The sequence below is a fragment of the Cuculus canorus genome, chromosome 5 (genome assembly GCF_017976375.1).
Source record: "Cuculus canorus isolate bCucCan1 chromosome 5, bCucCan1.pri, whole genome shotgun sequence".
NCBI lineage: Eukaryota > Metazoa > Chordata > Aves > Cuculiformes > Cuculidae > Cuculus > Cuculus canorus.
The window spans coordinates 34,635,475-34,650,563 of NC_071405.1; the positions used below are offsets into that span (position 1 = coordinate 34,635,475).

Here is a 15,089-nt window from a genome sequence, read left to right on the forward strand (position 1 = left end):
CTTACACCTGCCCTAGATCACATGAGGCTAGCTGGGGAAAAGGACGGGAAACCAGGCTGGTGTTAGAAAAGACTCCCAGCTTTGCCTCAGGATGTTATAAATTCCACTGACCCTTTCCCAAACGGCTTAACAATACTGCAACAAATAGTGCTATAGTCATACTCTTTGGTATCAGTACTGCGAAAGATATAAATGTTATCAACCATTACAATTTTGACCACTCCTCTAAGTTACCTATTTAAGATAACTCCCTCAAAGCTGAGAGGAAAAACAAGAAAAATTCAAAAGCAAGTCAAATTAATACACAGCCTGTGGATTCTTGCCAGTTTTAATTACTCTTCAACATGTTCAGAGATGTTTCAAAGGTGTTCTACTTCACTTTCTGTTTTCTCCCTTTCCCACCTTCGGCACGTTTGCTCTGTGAGTGAGGTCCAATGCCTCAACTGGAATATCTAGTATGTGATTCATGGTCTTAGTCTCATGCATAATCTTAAAAGAAAACTGAAATCTTATGTCACAAGGTCAGACAGTGGATTTGTTGGTAATAGGGAACAAAATGTTTCAGCTTTCCAAATATAGTACTAAGCAAAAGGAAAACCTAAAACTGAGGGCAATTGTTGTAAGTAATAGAATTACATTAAAACATCATGTGTATTCAACCTGCTTAGACTATTTATATGCAACATCACCACAGCAGGAAGACAGCAAACAGCGGTGGTTGAAACACAACCACTCAACAAACAGTGAGAAGTGTGTGTTAATTACATCATCGATGTTACAAGTACCCGAAACTCTTTATCTCACTTTCTGCTAAATGCTTGCTGTTGTTTAGTGACTCCCTAGGAAACTGGGATCATTAGAAGGACGCAGAACACATGCTGTGAAAGAGCTGTGTCAGCATGACACATGAGATGACCTGTTTGGGTAAAAACAAGGCAACAGAAACCCTTAGGAGATTTAGAATCAGCAGAGTACCCAAAATGACCAGAAACTCCCAAATGACCAAAACTCGCAGTACTTTTCGTGTTTCTAGAAGTAATCCTGGAATCTCTACCGACAGGAGGAAAAACGTACACTTTTTGAGTGTGAGTCTTTGTTTTATGTGTTCGCTTCTTTGGAGAGTTCTTGTACTCAAGGTTTTTTCAATCATAAACATAGTATTAGAGGTTTTCAAAACAGCAGTTGACAAAAATATGACCTAAACCACTCCAATATAAATGGCCTATGTTATTGTTTTACTGATTAAATAAAAATAGATAAGAAGTGCAATGGTATAGAAGTATAAAAGATTTTTTTATCTTTGGAAAAAGAGGGGATCACTTTTCTCAGTTAATAGCAGTTAATAACATAAAGTATTTGTTAACCTAGAAAATACCTGGTATGTAGGAATAGGCACCAAAAGTATGCCTGGTAGCACTATTTAAAACAACATTGTTTTAATCAATCCTTCTACTTTCAGTAACAATGATACAAAGAATTTAGGGGGAGAGGAAGAAGTTGTTCAAACCCACTGAAATTAGCTGAAGACCTGATAACACACAGTTTCCTTCTGTGTGATGAGGTGATGGGAAAAGCTTAGACGGCTGCAGAACCTAAGGCAGCAGCCAGGAGCCACTAGAATTGGGGGGACAAGCTATGCTTTGGTGCCAGCTGCAGGTTGGGTTTGAGTGAGCGTTGGGTGCTTTGATGCCAACTTGGGTTCTAGCGGGTGCCGGGTGCTTCGCTGCCGCTATGGGTTGGGTTCAGGTGAGTGGTGGGTGCTTCACTGCCACTGTGGGTTGGGTTTGAGAGAGTGGCGGGTGTGTTGACACCAGGTTGGGTTCAGGCAGGTGGTGGGTGCTTTGCTGCTGCTGCAGGTTGGATTTGAGCAAGTGGCAGGCGCTTTGTTGCAGGTGCAGACTGTGTTTGAGCAAGTGGTGGGTGCATTAATGCCAATTTGGGTTTGAGTGGGTGGTGGGCGCTTCACTGCCGCTGCCCAATGAGATTGAGCGGGTGCAGGGTGCTTTGCTGCCACTGCAGGTTGGGTTTGAGAGGGTAGTGAGTGCTTTGCTGCCAGTTTGGGTACGAGCAGGTGCAGGGTGCTTTGCTGCCAATTTGGGTTTGAGCGGGTGGTGGGTGCTTTGCTGCCAATTTGGGTTTGGGTGGGTGGTGGGTGCGTTGATGCCAGTTTGGGTTTGGGTGGGTGGTGGGTGCGTTGATGCCAACTTGATTTCAAGTGGGTGATGGGTGCTTCGCTGCTGCTGCAGGTTGGATTTGAGTGGGTGGTAGGTGCATTGGTGAAAATTTGGTTTCAGCGGGTGGTGGGTGCTTCAATGCCAATTTGGGTTCGAGCGGGTGGTGGGTGCGTTGATGAAAATTTGGGTTCAAGTGAGTGGCGAGCATTTTGCTGCTGCTGCAGGTTGGGTTTGACTGGGTGGTGGGCTCTTTGATGCCAATTTGGGTTCGAGCAGGTAGTGGGCACTTTGATGCCAATTTAGGTTTCAGCAGGTGGTAGGTGTTTTGCTACCGCTGTAGTTTGGGTTTGAGCAGGTGGCGGGTGCTTCGCTGCCACTGCAGGTTGGGTTTGAGCAGATGGTGGGTGCTTTGCTGCCAATTTGGGTTTGAGAGGGTGGTGGGTGCTTTGATGCCAACTGGATTTCAAGCGGTGATGGGTGCTTCGCTGCCGCTGCGGGTTTTTGAGCGGGTGGTGGGTGCGTTGATGAAAATTTGGTTTTGAGCGGGTGGTGGGTGCTTCAACGCCAATTTGGGTTCGAGCAGGTGGTGGATGCTTTGATGCCAGTTTGGGTTCAAATAGGTGGTAGGCGCTTTGCTGCCAATTTGTGTTTGAGCGGGTCGTGGGTGCTTTGATGAAAATTTGGATTCGAGTGGGCGGTGGGCACTTTGGGGCTGCTGCAGGTTGGGTTTGAGCAGGTGGTGGTCATTTTGCTGCTGCTGAGAGTTGGGTTTGAGGGAGTGGTGGGTGCTTTAATGCCAATTTATGTTTCAGCAGGTGGTGGGGGCTTTGCTTCTGCTGCAGGTTGGGTTTGAGCAGGTGGTGGGCGCTTTGCTTCTGCTGCAGGTTGGGTTTGAGCAGGTGGTGGGCGCTTTGCTTCTGCTGCAGGTTGGGTTTGAGCAGGTGGTGGTGGCTTTGCTTCTGCTGCAGGTTGGGTTTGAGCAGGTGGTGGGCGCTTTGAAGCCAATTTGGGTCTGAGCGGGTGGTGGTTACTTTGATGTCAACTTGATTTTGAGCGGGTGATAGGTGCTTCGCTGCCGCTGAGGGTTGGGTCTGAGCGGGTGGTGGGTGCGTTGATGCCAATTTGAGTTTGAGCGGGCGGCGGGCGCTCCGCTGCCGCTGCAGGCTGGGTTCGAGGGGGGCGGCGGGCGCTCCTCCCCCGCCCCGGCGCTGCCGCCCCCGCTCCACCGCCGCGGGGCGCACCTGGCGCTGCCGAGGGCGCAGGTCGGTGCCGGCGGGGCGGGGTTTGCGGGGTCCCGGGCGGGGTTTGCCGGTGTTCCCTGCGGGGAAGCGGCGGTGCGGGCTCGGGCAGGAGCGGGACATCGGATCTTTGAGCGGTCCTGCTGCGGATGTGGCTGTTGCTCCTCCTTGCTAAGCATTTCGCTGGCGGAGTTCGGGGCTCCGGGCCGTGGAGGAGGCTTTCAAACGCACGCGGCTGCTGTAAGTTAAATATTTATTCTCGCAGCGAGCGAAAGCTTTGAAACTTGAGTTGGGTAAATAAACCGTGTTGTCGACGTAGAAGAGTCGATCCAGACGCTGCTGTCGGGAATGACATCCAGTTGCAGCCAAGTTCTCCCCTCCGTCTGTAATTGAAAATTAATTAAGAAGAGCGATGTGGGGGAAATAAGATATGTAAAAGGATGTTCAAAAGAACAGCTGGAGGATGAAACTGGCTGTTATGGGCTGTTTTACCGGTACAGTGATAAGGGAGGTGAGAGTATGAGATGTCAAGTGATCTCCAGTTTCATCATTTGGAATTCGTGTTATCACGCTACAGCGATAAAAAAGCCTCCTCCCCCTTAGCCTTTACAAGAAGAGAAGGGAATCGCACCTCTTTGTGTACAATCGTTTGTTCAGTTTTGCATGGAGCAAAGTAAGATGCTAAGTATTAATTTGGTAGTTCAGTGACTGTGGGGCTGTACGTAGGTGAAGCGCAGTATGTGTTTTTGAAGATTTGCATGTCCGACAAGTTGCATTTCCATAGTCATAAAGGTCTTCTGCAATTTCAGATTTTTAAGGGCTTTGGCAGGAGAGGGAACAGTGAGGGGCACTTCTCTGTGTTCTTTTGGGTTGTTTTGTTTGTTAACAGGAATATGTTAACAACTGCACGAAGGGCTTCATTCTAAAACTTATATGGAAATGTGGAAGGAGTAGATGGGAGAGCAAAGAAGGCTGAATTTCAGCTTTCCAGGTTTATTGATTTACTTTGGTCACGTCCCTGACTTTTATCTCCTGTATGAACTTTGCTAAAACCAATAAATCTTTACACTGCTTTGTGTCTTCCAAACGGAGAAATGCTTGGAGTAGAACACAGCATACCAGGAGAGTGAAAGGACAAATTGACACAAACCAAAGCAAATATGAGTTGTTTTTAAATGATATGGATTTACTCTCCATTTGCTGAAAGTTCCAGTTGCAAGCATTTGTAACAGCGTCTTGAACCAAAAAGAAACCCTGTTAGAGTAGAGGGGGAACACAAACCTTGGGTTTATCTTCAGGACAACTATAGTCTGGTACCAGAATATAAGCGGAAAATATTATGTAAAAAGACAGTTTATAAACTAATTTGTTATATATAAAATAATTTCAAGTTCCCAGTAACAGACTAATCCCCAGACTAATCTTGCCACTGACTGCTTATGTTTGTGTCTGTTGTAGACACGTGTACATGCCTGTAACTCATTTGAACTAATGTTTGCATCACTTTTGAAAACTTAAATGCTTCATTTACTTGAGCCAGGAAATAATCAGGTGTCTTGGCAACACTTATAGGGGTTTATCTGTTGTTGTACATCTGGGACTCTGCCCTATGGAAAGCGCCAAATTAGAGGGAGGAGGCAGAAACTGATTAATCTGTGCAGCAGAAGCATGGTAGGAATGGGGCTGGGAGCACTGTTCCCTGGTTCGGTGTTCCCTTGCTGCTTTCATCTCCTACCCCAGGGAGCTGAGGGATTAGAGGAATGGTGGCAGAAGGCCTGGCTGCTACCATCTCTGTTTAACTCCAGCACCGCCATCCGTTTTAGAGCTATGGGAGAAACAGGGAGGACAGGAAGGAATAAGTAGAGATGGGATAATAAAAACTATTCTCCCCTCACTCCTACTGTATCTGATCTCACTTCAGCTTTGTTAACATGGTACCAGCAGTGTGGAAAAGTGATCGGAGGGGGGGTGTGTGTGTGTGTAACCCTCTGTAAACAGAGGGAGAATACATCGGTGTAGATGCTGATGAGAGAAGTGTTTTGTGGGTTCATGCATTAATTCTCCCCGTTTCCTCTGTTGTGCTTTTGTTACACACAGTCCTCTGGACTGTCGGTGCAGGTTGTATTTCAGCAAAATGTGACTTAATGCACTAGAGTGTGTTTGAATGGAGGATGATGGGAAAAGAACAGATGGAAAAGAGTACACGAAGACCTTATCTATCACCTTCCCTGAACACTCTGATGGGGTCAGCGAACAAGGGGAAAAGGCAGAGGGAGAATGTGCTATGAATGCAAACCATGGGAAAATGTAAAAGAGCAAACCATAGTGACCTACGTTTTTTTTCCACGTGTAGCTCTACTTCTAGCCCTCATTCACCTGACCTGTTTCCTGGTTGTCTCTTCTTGGTCTCTCAAACAAACAAACTCCCACAAACACTTATAAAGCACCTGTCCTTACACTTCTATCACTTTTACTAGACTACTCGGAGACGGTCCTGAAACCTAATTTCCTTTCTTCACAGCTAGGGATTTCGTTGAGCCTTTCAACTCGAACAAATGAGGCCCTTGATATGGCAAGATTAGCAAAGGACTGTGCTAATATAGAGCCTCAGTGGGGCTTTGCTAGTTAGCAAAAAATCCACTTTTCACCTTTTTGCTTGCCTCCTGCACCTTGGAAAAGATATTCACAGCAACACGATGAAACTAGTATGATTCAGAGGATATGGTGTTTATCAAAGTAGGGAAATGTTGCATAAAGAAATGTGTTTTGTGATAATGATCACTCAGTATAGATGCAAACATGTTACCATTAAACGTGCTGTACCAAGCGGGGCTTTTCTACATTTTCCAGAAATATCTAATAGCATAAAAATAGTAATGCAACAGAAGATTACATTATTGAGGGCTGTAGCTGAGAGTTTTCAGAGGTCCCTTTTTTTGCAGTGAAGTTGCATCATTCAAATCTCTGGAGATGTTTATCATCTCAGTTTGCCACCTCATGCTCAGTGTTCAGTGAATTCAACTTCTTAAGGTATAATCTTGGAATTCTGTTGAGCTGCTGAATGAAGTTTAGCCAGCAGTGGTTGTCCATGGAGGCACACTTGATCAGTTACAAGAGTTCAGTAGATGCATGTGAAATCATTTAGCTTCAGTAAGTTGATCACTCAGAAATTGGGAAGTTTAAGCCATGAACTATTTTAAGTTCCCTAAATTTTCTCTGGTTTGATCTTGTCTTTTCTGTGCTATCAACTCACCCTTTACACTGAAGAGCTGAAGAAACTCCCACCATTGGACAATCTATTCTTTAACTTTGTCTAAACTGTGAGGTGATAACATGCCTTTGATAAACTAGGACAGCTTGAATTTCTTCCTGCCACCTCTTTAGTCTTTTTGTAGTTCTCCTTTTAAATAGATGTACATTAAGCAGGAAAATAAAGGTACTTGGTTTTGGTTTGTTTTGGTTTTTTTTTTTTTATAGCTAGATGCCTCTGCTTGTATGCTTTAGCAGAATGTTTTCACTTTAAGTCTTTTGTTACTTCTTTTGTTTCCCTGTGTTTTGCTCTCCTGTGTTTTTCTCTGTGTTTGTTTCCTCATGTGTTTATTTGCTATAAAACAATTTCCCAATAGCACTTTGCTCTTATTTGGCAATTCATTGATGTGGAGAACAAAGAAGTTAAATTACAAAGACAGATCCTTTTTTAAAGAAAGTTCTAATGGCACTGTTGCCAGTCTAGGTCAATTTGTGGATTTTATGTTCATACTGTGCCTCTGCCAAGTTACAATGTAGTGATTTAATGGTCTGTAAGCATGACCTCAGTTTTAAACTAATTTGATAACCTGTGAAGCAAGATTGTTATGAATATTGTGTAGCTAACTGGTATTTCTGAAGACTTGTAACCCAAAGCTGCTGAGCAGAAAGACCTGTATATTTTCATGCTGATTAAAGAGGAAAATCTTCACATGCATAAAACAGTGCTATCATGCACCTCCCCTATTCTGCTTCCTGAAATCATCAGAGAAATAACAGAATCTCTGTTATCTAGGATGCATCTTTCAGCATACTCTTGGAGAAAATGTTCTTATCTATGGAGAAGAATCCATTTCCAATGCCTTCGTAGTCTCCTGATCTGATTTTTTCCTTAGCTTTCTTGATTGGAGCATGAGCCAGTTTAATTGTTTACTAAACAGGTCTCTAAATGCACTGAACCTAGATCAGTTTCCTGCCGTTACAGTTGTAAAGTAGTATGGTAGTCTCAATGAAATTCACAGGGAAGTGTTTTGATTTATAGAAGGAATCACAACTGCAGATCCAATAGTAACAGATAAAACTGTGGAAATTATTCTTGACATTCTAGGTGGGTTTTCTGTTGGATTGCTTATTAATCAGTTTCTTAAGTTTTTTATTTTTCTCCTTCTGCTGATAAATTGAAGTCACTGTATCCTGTACTGACAAGATTTCATATACTCCTTTATATCTGTGCAGAAAAAATGGAAGGAGCAGAGATGCTTAGTGCATATTTTCTTAAAGTTTTTAATTCTGATGTTTCAAACTGAACAAAGGATGATGATGATGCTCTTCAAAATTATCGTCATGAGTTTTGACCAAGGAATAACACATCAAAATCAAAGCAGAGAGGAAAAGACTATTGCTCTGCTTGATGATCAACAAACTAAGTGGGGAGCCATTAGTGATTTTCTCAACTCTGTGTATGCGGTATATAAAATATATTCTTGTATTTATTTTATATCCACATAAATATGCATGTTCATCTGTTTAGCTGAATTATCCAGGTGAAACCTGAATTAACTGAAGATAAAAGTTGAGAATTGAATACATAGTTCTTTTGGGGTTTAGAGAAGAGGAAAAGATAACTTGATAGTGAACAGATAGTATGCGGCAGACAGCTTGCCTGGAATGGTAAATGATGAATCTGACTTCCAAAAAGTTGCAATGACAGAGCATGAACTGCTGATTATATGAGAGGTCTTTTGCATATTACCGAAGGACATGGTGCCAAGTTCCTGAAGCAGATGTGAATTTGGAGAAAACAGATCAGCAGGCCTGATTCTCCTTCTGCAAAATCTTGAATTAGCCTGGAGTAATAAAGTAAGACTGAAGGCTCAAAGTCAGAATATGCTAGATGGAAGAGAAAGACAGGTCCAAAGCCTGGCTCTGTTACATATCTTGCTTATCAAATGCTGACTGTTTTAGTTAGAGCAACAGTTAAGGTGTATGAATATTCATAGAGAATGATTCACTTGTTTTCTATGCTTTAGTAGTCTTTAAGATCAAGTGATTGTATGACAGACTTATCTTCAGTGATTACTTTAAGATGCTGATTTCTAATCTGGATGGGAATTGCTGTTTTTCCTTTTCTGCAAATGAGTCTGGTTGATCTCCTCATTGAGATGTGACTTAGCTGGGGATGCCTTCTTGTTTCTGTCTGTACTGCTCAGACAAATAGGTAATTTTGTTTCCAATTTGCACTATTTTCAGCCCTAAGTTTATTTCAGAAGTCTTAGTTTGACCATTGAAAATATTTTCCAAGTGTACCTTGAATACAGTGAATCATATTTTTATTCCACTACAGTCTAGTGCAGATAGTAGCATCTGCTTTAGTAATACATAATCAGAACATCCTAATGGCATTGCAGTAAGATTTATGAATGTGTTTCTGTGCTGATTATAGATTAATGCGTGTAATCCAGTCAGCTCCTAATGGAAATATTTTAATGTTTCACTCCAGCAGAAAAGAAATCTGTAGCAAAGACCTCTGAGAAGTAAATCCAACATCTTAAATAGATAGGAAACCAGCACGAAACATCCTGGCAAGCAAAGTTTTTGCATTTCACTTGGATGGTATTTGCTGTGTGCAATAACAGACAGGGGTATATTAAGATCTTCTTGCATAAGACTTCTTCATCTTTTACTTAAAATGTTGTATCGTTCTGTTGTTCATAATGAAATCTCTCTTAAATCATCGTTGTCCTATACACTCAGTGTCTTGGTGACGTTCCAGCCAATGTTAACCTATATACTAATAAAAAGAAGCTTTTGGGAATTGAAGTAGGTGATCTGAAGAGGTGTCTCCCAACCTCAACTATCCTGTGACTCAGTTATGCTGTGATAACACTCTCATAAGCTTCTTAAAACTGTTCTCAATAAGTGCAGGTCTTCACGATGCAGTTAACAGAAGGTCTTACCTGAAATTATTAAATCTGTTCATTCTTTCATGCATAAAACCTCTTTTTTTCGAGTTTATTTATGATTGTAATTTCTTTATATACTCTGCAGCGGGGGTACAAGTGAAAAATCACATAAGCATGGGTCTTCTTCCAGTGGCCTTATTATCACTCTCTAAACAGTTTCACCAGAAGATCTATGGTCACCCAGCAGACCAGGAGAAAAATGACAAAACAAGTCACTGATCTTGAAATGTAGTCAGGATACGCATTAACAACTTCAGAAACAGTGAGACTGTAGGAAATGTGGTAATAGCTTCAACCCAGGTGCTCAGAAATGGACCCCAGCTACCCTTGGTAACTGTACATTAAATGTACATTAAATGTACTACTAAAACAAACAATACAAAACCCCAAACCAAAACAATAAAACACCACAATCCCAAACAGTCAATAAAAACTCCTCTAGCTGAACTTAAGATACTTTTATGCAAATACTCTGTAAGGATAAATATACACACATATATAGTAAAATGTTTGTTAAAAGCTCTTTCATAATACATAATACATGTTTCAAGAAGGGGAGAAGAACCAACCTTAAAATTCAGAGTTAATTATATGGACCAGAAATGCAGACTGGTTGTAAAGTATCAATGAAAGCAGGAGATTAAATTCTCTTAAAGAATGTGTTAATTGCATCTAAAAAAAAAACCTACTAGTAAAGTGAATAGTTTTCTTTTCTTGAAAGTAGTCTTCTGTAATATAAAGTACGTATGCAAAGTATTTAGGTGTTAATACCTATTATATCAAACCTGAAAATCTCATTAATAAATTATTAGTTAAGTATTTATTGAGTTAAAATTTCTTCAATGTTGGAAGCTGAATGTATCCAAAGTAGTAATTTTACCTGAAACTGAAAATCTCATCTGGCAAACTTCCAATGTACCAAAGGAAAATCCTATTAGAACCTTTGTTACTAGAAGAAAGGAGAGTTGTATAACAAGATTTGTGCAAGAAAAAGATCTGTTCTGGCCTGCTTTGCAGAACATACTGTAGTGTTGAGAAAAATACTTAATAGACCGTAATAGTTACTCACCTGTATTTTCCCCAGTGTATGCTATATTTCGTAATAGTTGCATGTTAGGCCGAGGATTAGAAAGCTATTGCAAGAATTGCGGTCCAAATCTGTTTTGCTTTAATTATACTCCCCATTTTAATTAGGAAACTTGGTAGCATCTTCAGTTTTGTTTGTAGATTGTGTAGTCCAGCTGGTTTTCATTGCACATAAAGTACTTGCAAAAGGATGGGCTGTAGAAGTCTGCATCTTTATAACATGGAGAGAGGAGTTTATGCTCGGAGTAAACAGTTCGGTACAAAGGGAAATCATGCTCTAGAATGAACTTAGTTTGGATTCACCAGTCACTGCAGTTTTTATTTAATCAAAGCTTCTGTTTAGGCAGGGACTAATTGAGAAGAATGGGACTAAGTAGATGTTGACTTCCTTTGGAAACTCAGTTCTGGGTACTTAGCAGAAGTTCCAAATCAGTTGAGACTGATAAAACTGCCAAACTAGCTGTTTTTGTTTGCCAGGTGGTAGGCCTGTAAATATAATTTTATAGTGAATGTATTTTATTTGCTTTTCTTAACTAACAAGGTAAACAATACTGTTTCTGTCATGGAGCAAAACTGTCCCTTATCAATAAGGTCTAACAGAGAAGAAACAATTTCCTCATGACAGAGCAATATTTCAGTGTTTGCTAAAATGACTGTATTTTCCTTTTCAAGTAGGAAAAGACTGCATATATATTTTTTAAAAATTAATAAAACTGTCTTGGTTATTTCCATTTGGATTTTTTGAAGACCACTGAAACACAGGAGACTAAATCTCTCAAATATAATCACAAATTGAATTTTACTTGCAAATTTACTGTGAAAGTATAAAGTTGTCATGGTCACTGATATGGGAGCAGACTTTGATGTGTTTTCTGGAAAATGAAATAAACTGAAGAAAGTGACAGTAAACTGATTTCCTTTTCTCTCATTAAACAGAATGAAAAACAAATTAATTTAATCCAATGGATGGTCATTTGAATAGTTCAGTCTTTTTTTTCAGCTGTTTTTTTAATTTTGATTTTTATGCACTTGGTCCCAGATGTAAGAAACTTCTGAGGCATTTTTCATAAAGACAAATCAGCTGGTAGCCGTTAGCGATTAAAGGACTTTGCAAGTTACTAGCTTGAAATAATTTAATTTTGTGGTTGTTTTCATAAACAGGTATGATAAATGCACTGTTATCAAATAGTAAATATAATATTTACTTTTTTACCTTTATCATAGGTTTATTCACAGTTGAACAAAAATATTGAACAGTTCTGAAAAGCTGCTCTGAGTCTTAAACTGAAGTGAGAAAGGAAGTGTAAAATCCTGACGTTCAGTATCCTCTCAGGTGTCTTTGCGTTTGGGACTGTGACTGTGCACTTTAGGATTTCTGGCCTTGCTATAATGACACTCAGGCCCTTTAAAGTAACATAAGGATTCTGTTTCATTTGTCTTCTATGTCAGTACAAAGGTGTCTAAGACATTTATTTCAGAGCCAGTAAAATTTGACTACCTTCATAATAATGTATTGCTTCGGGTAATGTTATACTCCAGCATTTGCTGCAACAACTGCGATTTTGCTGTGTATTTCAATTATAGGAAGGAGTTTTTCTTTGCACTGGAAGTAACACATAGCACAAATTTTAGGCCAGAGGTGGGTTGTTTTGTTTGGCAAATACTTTTGCGTCATTTTTCACATTCACGTAGTTAGTTAAAATGCTTATCTGGGAATTAATCTAGAGAAATCCTATGTATGTTCGGTATTATTTCTTTCATGCCCTAAAATTAATGGGAAATCACTATTTAAAGGGAACAAAAGTTACCCCTTATACATACCCCATTGACAAATTACACTGACAGCATCCTGAACTTCAGATGTAAATATTTATATAAACCCCAGAAGAATACTGAGTTTATGAATGGGTCTGTTTCTAGGTCCAATTCAGTTTGTGTTCAGAAAGGCATTTTTTGATTTGCAAAACTTTCTGAAATTAAGTGTCCTAGTAAACCTGTAAGCCAAAAATGACTAAACCAGGATACGGTAGCTCTTGAGGCTCATTCATGGAAACAGTTTTACTGAGCAATTAGTCTCTTTCTGGAAATGATGTGTACTTTTTGGTTTTGCAAATTCAAATAAGCATTCTGATGCTTGGAACTGTGGTTGTGCATTTTCCTAACTCTCTTTGTCCTACCTATCATGTATATTTTATAAGAAGAAATTTAAATTTATTTTACTTACCCTTGATAACATGATTTGACACAGAAACTTGTTGATTTTATGTTTGCATAGAATGAGAATAAATGCCTTGAAATGGTGTTCACGCCTGACACGATGGGCTTTGTGTTTGGTAAGAACTTGAGAATTCCTAGAATGGTTGATAATAAAAGCTCCTGTATATAACAGAAAGTTTATAGGATCTCCTTTGTATCTTGTGCCATCAAACAAATCTACTTTTTGGAAACAGCATGCTGGGCAATTCAGAGCTCTTTTGTAAGCCTCAAAAAGTTTGCACCAAATACTCAAAACTGAATATACTGTTACCTGAAACTTGTGGTGATAATGCGGAAACAGTAACAGCTCACATATGGTAAGAAATAGAAAAGCTGAGCACTTGTGTGGGTTTTCAGCGTGGTGATTCTGTTAAGATCCTTTGCTAGATGAAGATATTTTTGTGTGAACAAGTATAGCTCTTCCATAGGTCATCAAGGAGACCTATATGGGCAGTCCCATATTCATTATGGGCTGCTTCACATTCCCTCAAAAGTCAGTTTCTGGTTTCAGTGTGTGCTTAATCTGCCTCTAGTCATTTTGGTATAAGTATTTCTTCTAGGATCTACTGGAAAAACAGGGGGAAAGGATGTCACATTTTTCTTGCCACCTGTAATAATGTTTCCTCAGCTGGGAGGTACTACAAGCTTCTCTTCCCTATGTGATTCTTAAAGATATTGGATGTCAAGTTACTCATTCCTCTGTCTTGCAACATTGCCTCTCTGTATAATGCTTTTTCTCCTAATTAGAAAATTGTGTTAATCTATTAAGTACGGAAAGTAAATCTGGTAGAAGAATATATTATTCTCTGATTTAGAATTAAGCTGTGGCACAGTGTTTGATACAGCAGCGTCTTTACTTGCTGACTAGTTCTGCAAGGAGTAAGATATCCTATATTCTGAATAATGGAGGAGCAAAGTCAACAAAATGTATCAATTGAAATCTGGATTTAACTTGCTATGGAGAATTTTTGTGTTTTGCTTATATTCTTATGCACAGAAAGAGAAAAACTTGGTGATGGCTTTTTCTAAAGGTACTTTAATTTATCTTTAGGAAGCAATTAACATAACAATGTTTTGTGTATAAGCATAAGCATTAAACTGACACAGCTGTTAAAATTTATATTTTCATTGATGCGATGAGTAATGTGGGATATGGTGCTTTTCATAGTGTCCCATTTGTTGTTCCTAGTTTAATACTTTTAATCCAAGCAGATTCACTTACATTTAATTTGCTGTTTCTAGCAAAAGTATATTTTTCCTTTTTTTGTTTCCCACAGATGCTTTCCTCAAAATAGCTACTGAAGCTTAAATTTATACAGAAGTACTTGATACAGTCAGTTCTTGTTAGTGTGAATTCAGCATGTTTGTGTTCACAGATGCAGGGTAGGTCATATCAAACCAGCCTAGTGATGTTTTTAGTTATTTATGGATTGCCTCACAAAATGTTTCAATACTAATATGAAATTAAACCTTGCAAATTCAAAAAAGCTGCCTTTTTGGATGTTGTTTTTAAGCCTTATATCTGAAGCTGAGTTTAGACTTCACAGAAATCATTATCTAGCATTAATAAAGTTGAGGCAACTTCAGGACAATTTATAACCTGAGTAACCCAAGTGTAAACCAATTGTAATGAGAAATAATCAGAAGCAATATCTCTTAGTTGTGTCTCTAATCCAGATCTCAGGATTTTTACCTTATAAATCTTGTGGGTGAAAGTTGTCTCTTTTGACTGCAGGAAATCAGTTTTCTAGCTTGTTAACCCTCCTCTTTATTCTGAGGCTCTGTTGCAGAAAACCAGATCATCTTGGGTATCTCAGTGTCCACTGGTGCTAATTCCTCTACCAATCCTCACCTACTTTAGTGTCTATCCATTTTAAGGAATGCTTAGTGCTCGCCCCTCTTCTAAGACTCCAAAGTGAGTTATTTCTGTACAGATTCATTGCTTTTAGTCTGCATGGAAATATTCACGTATGTCATTATGTATTTCTTCTGTGGCATTGTTCTAAAGGTCAGAAATACTCTGTAACTTGAATGCTACACGCAGCCTTGGCCATCTCATATCATCAACAGTACAATAAAACAAAAGAAAAAGTATATTGAAAAGCAGGATGTGTGTTGAAAAGTGT

General features: G+C 39.7%; 1 protein-coding gene across 10 annotated transcripts in view; it reads left to right on the top strand.

Moving 5' to 3' along the window:
- Positions 1-3,484: 3,484 nt before the first annotated feature.
- The window catches only part of PPFIBP2 (PPFIA binding protein 2), a 105,336-nt gene continuing 93,731 nt past the window's right edge, over positions 3,485-15,089 (top strand). For 4 of the 10 annotated variants that reach the window (XM_054068323.1, XM_054068324.1, XM_054068325.1 and 1 more), the window contains exon 1: positions 3,485-3,652. In XM_054068323.1, the coding sequence (XP_053924298.1) occupies positions 3,562-3,652 (91 nt within the window). In that variant the 5' untranslated portion in view covers positions 3,485-3,561. The remainder of the gene's footprint in view (positions 3,653-15,089) is intronic. The other 6 variants (XM_054068331.1, XM_054068335.1, XM_054068330.1 and 3 more) reach the window with 3 other exon arrangements.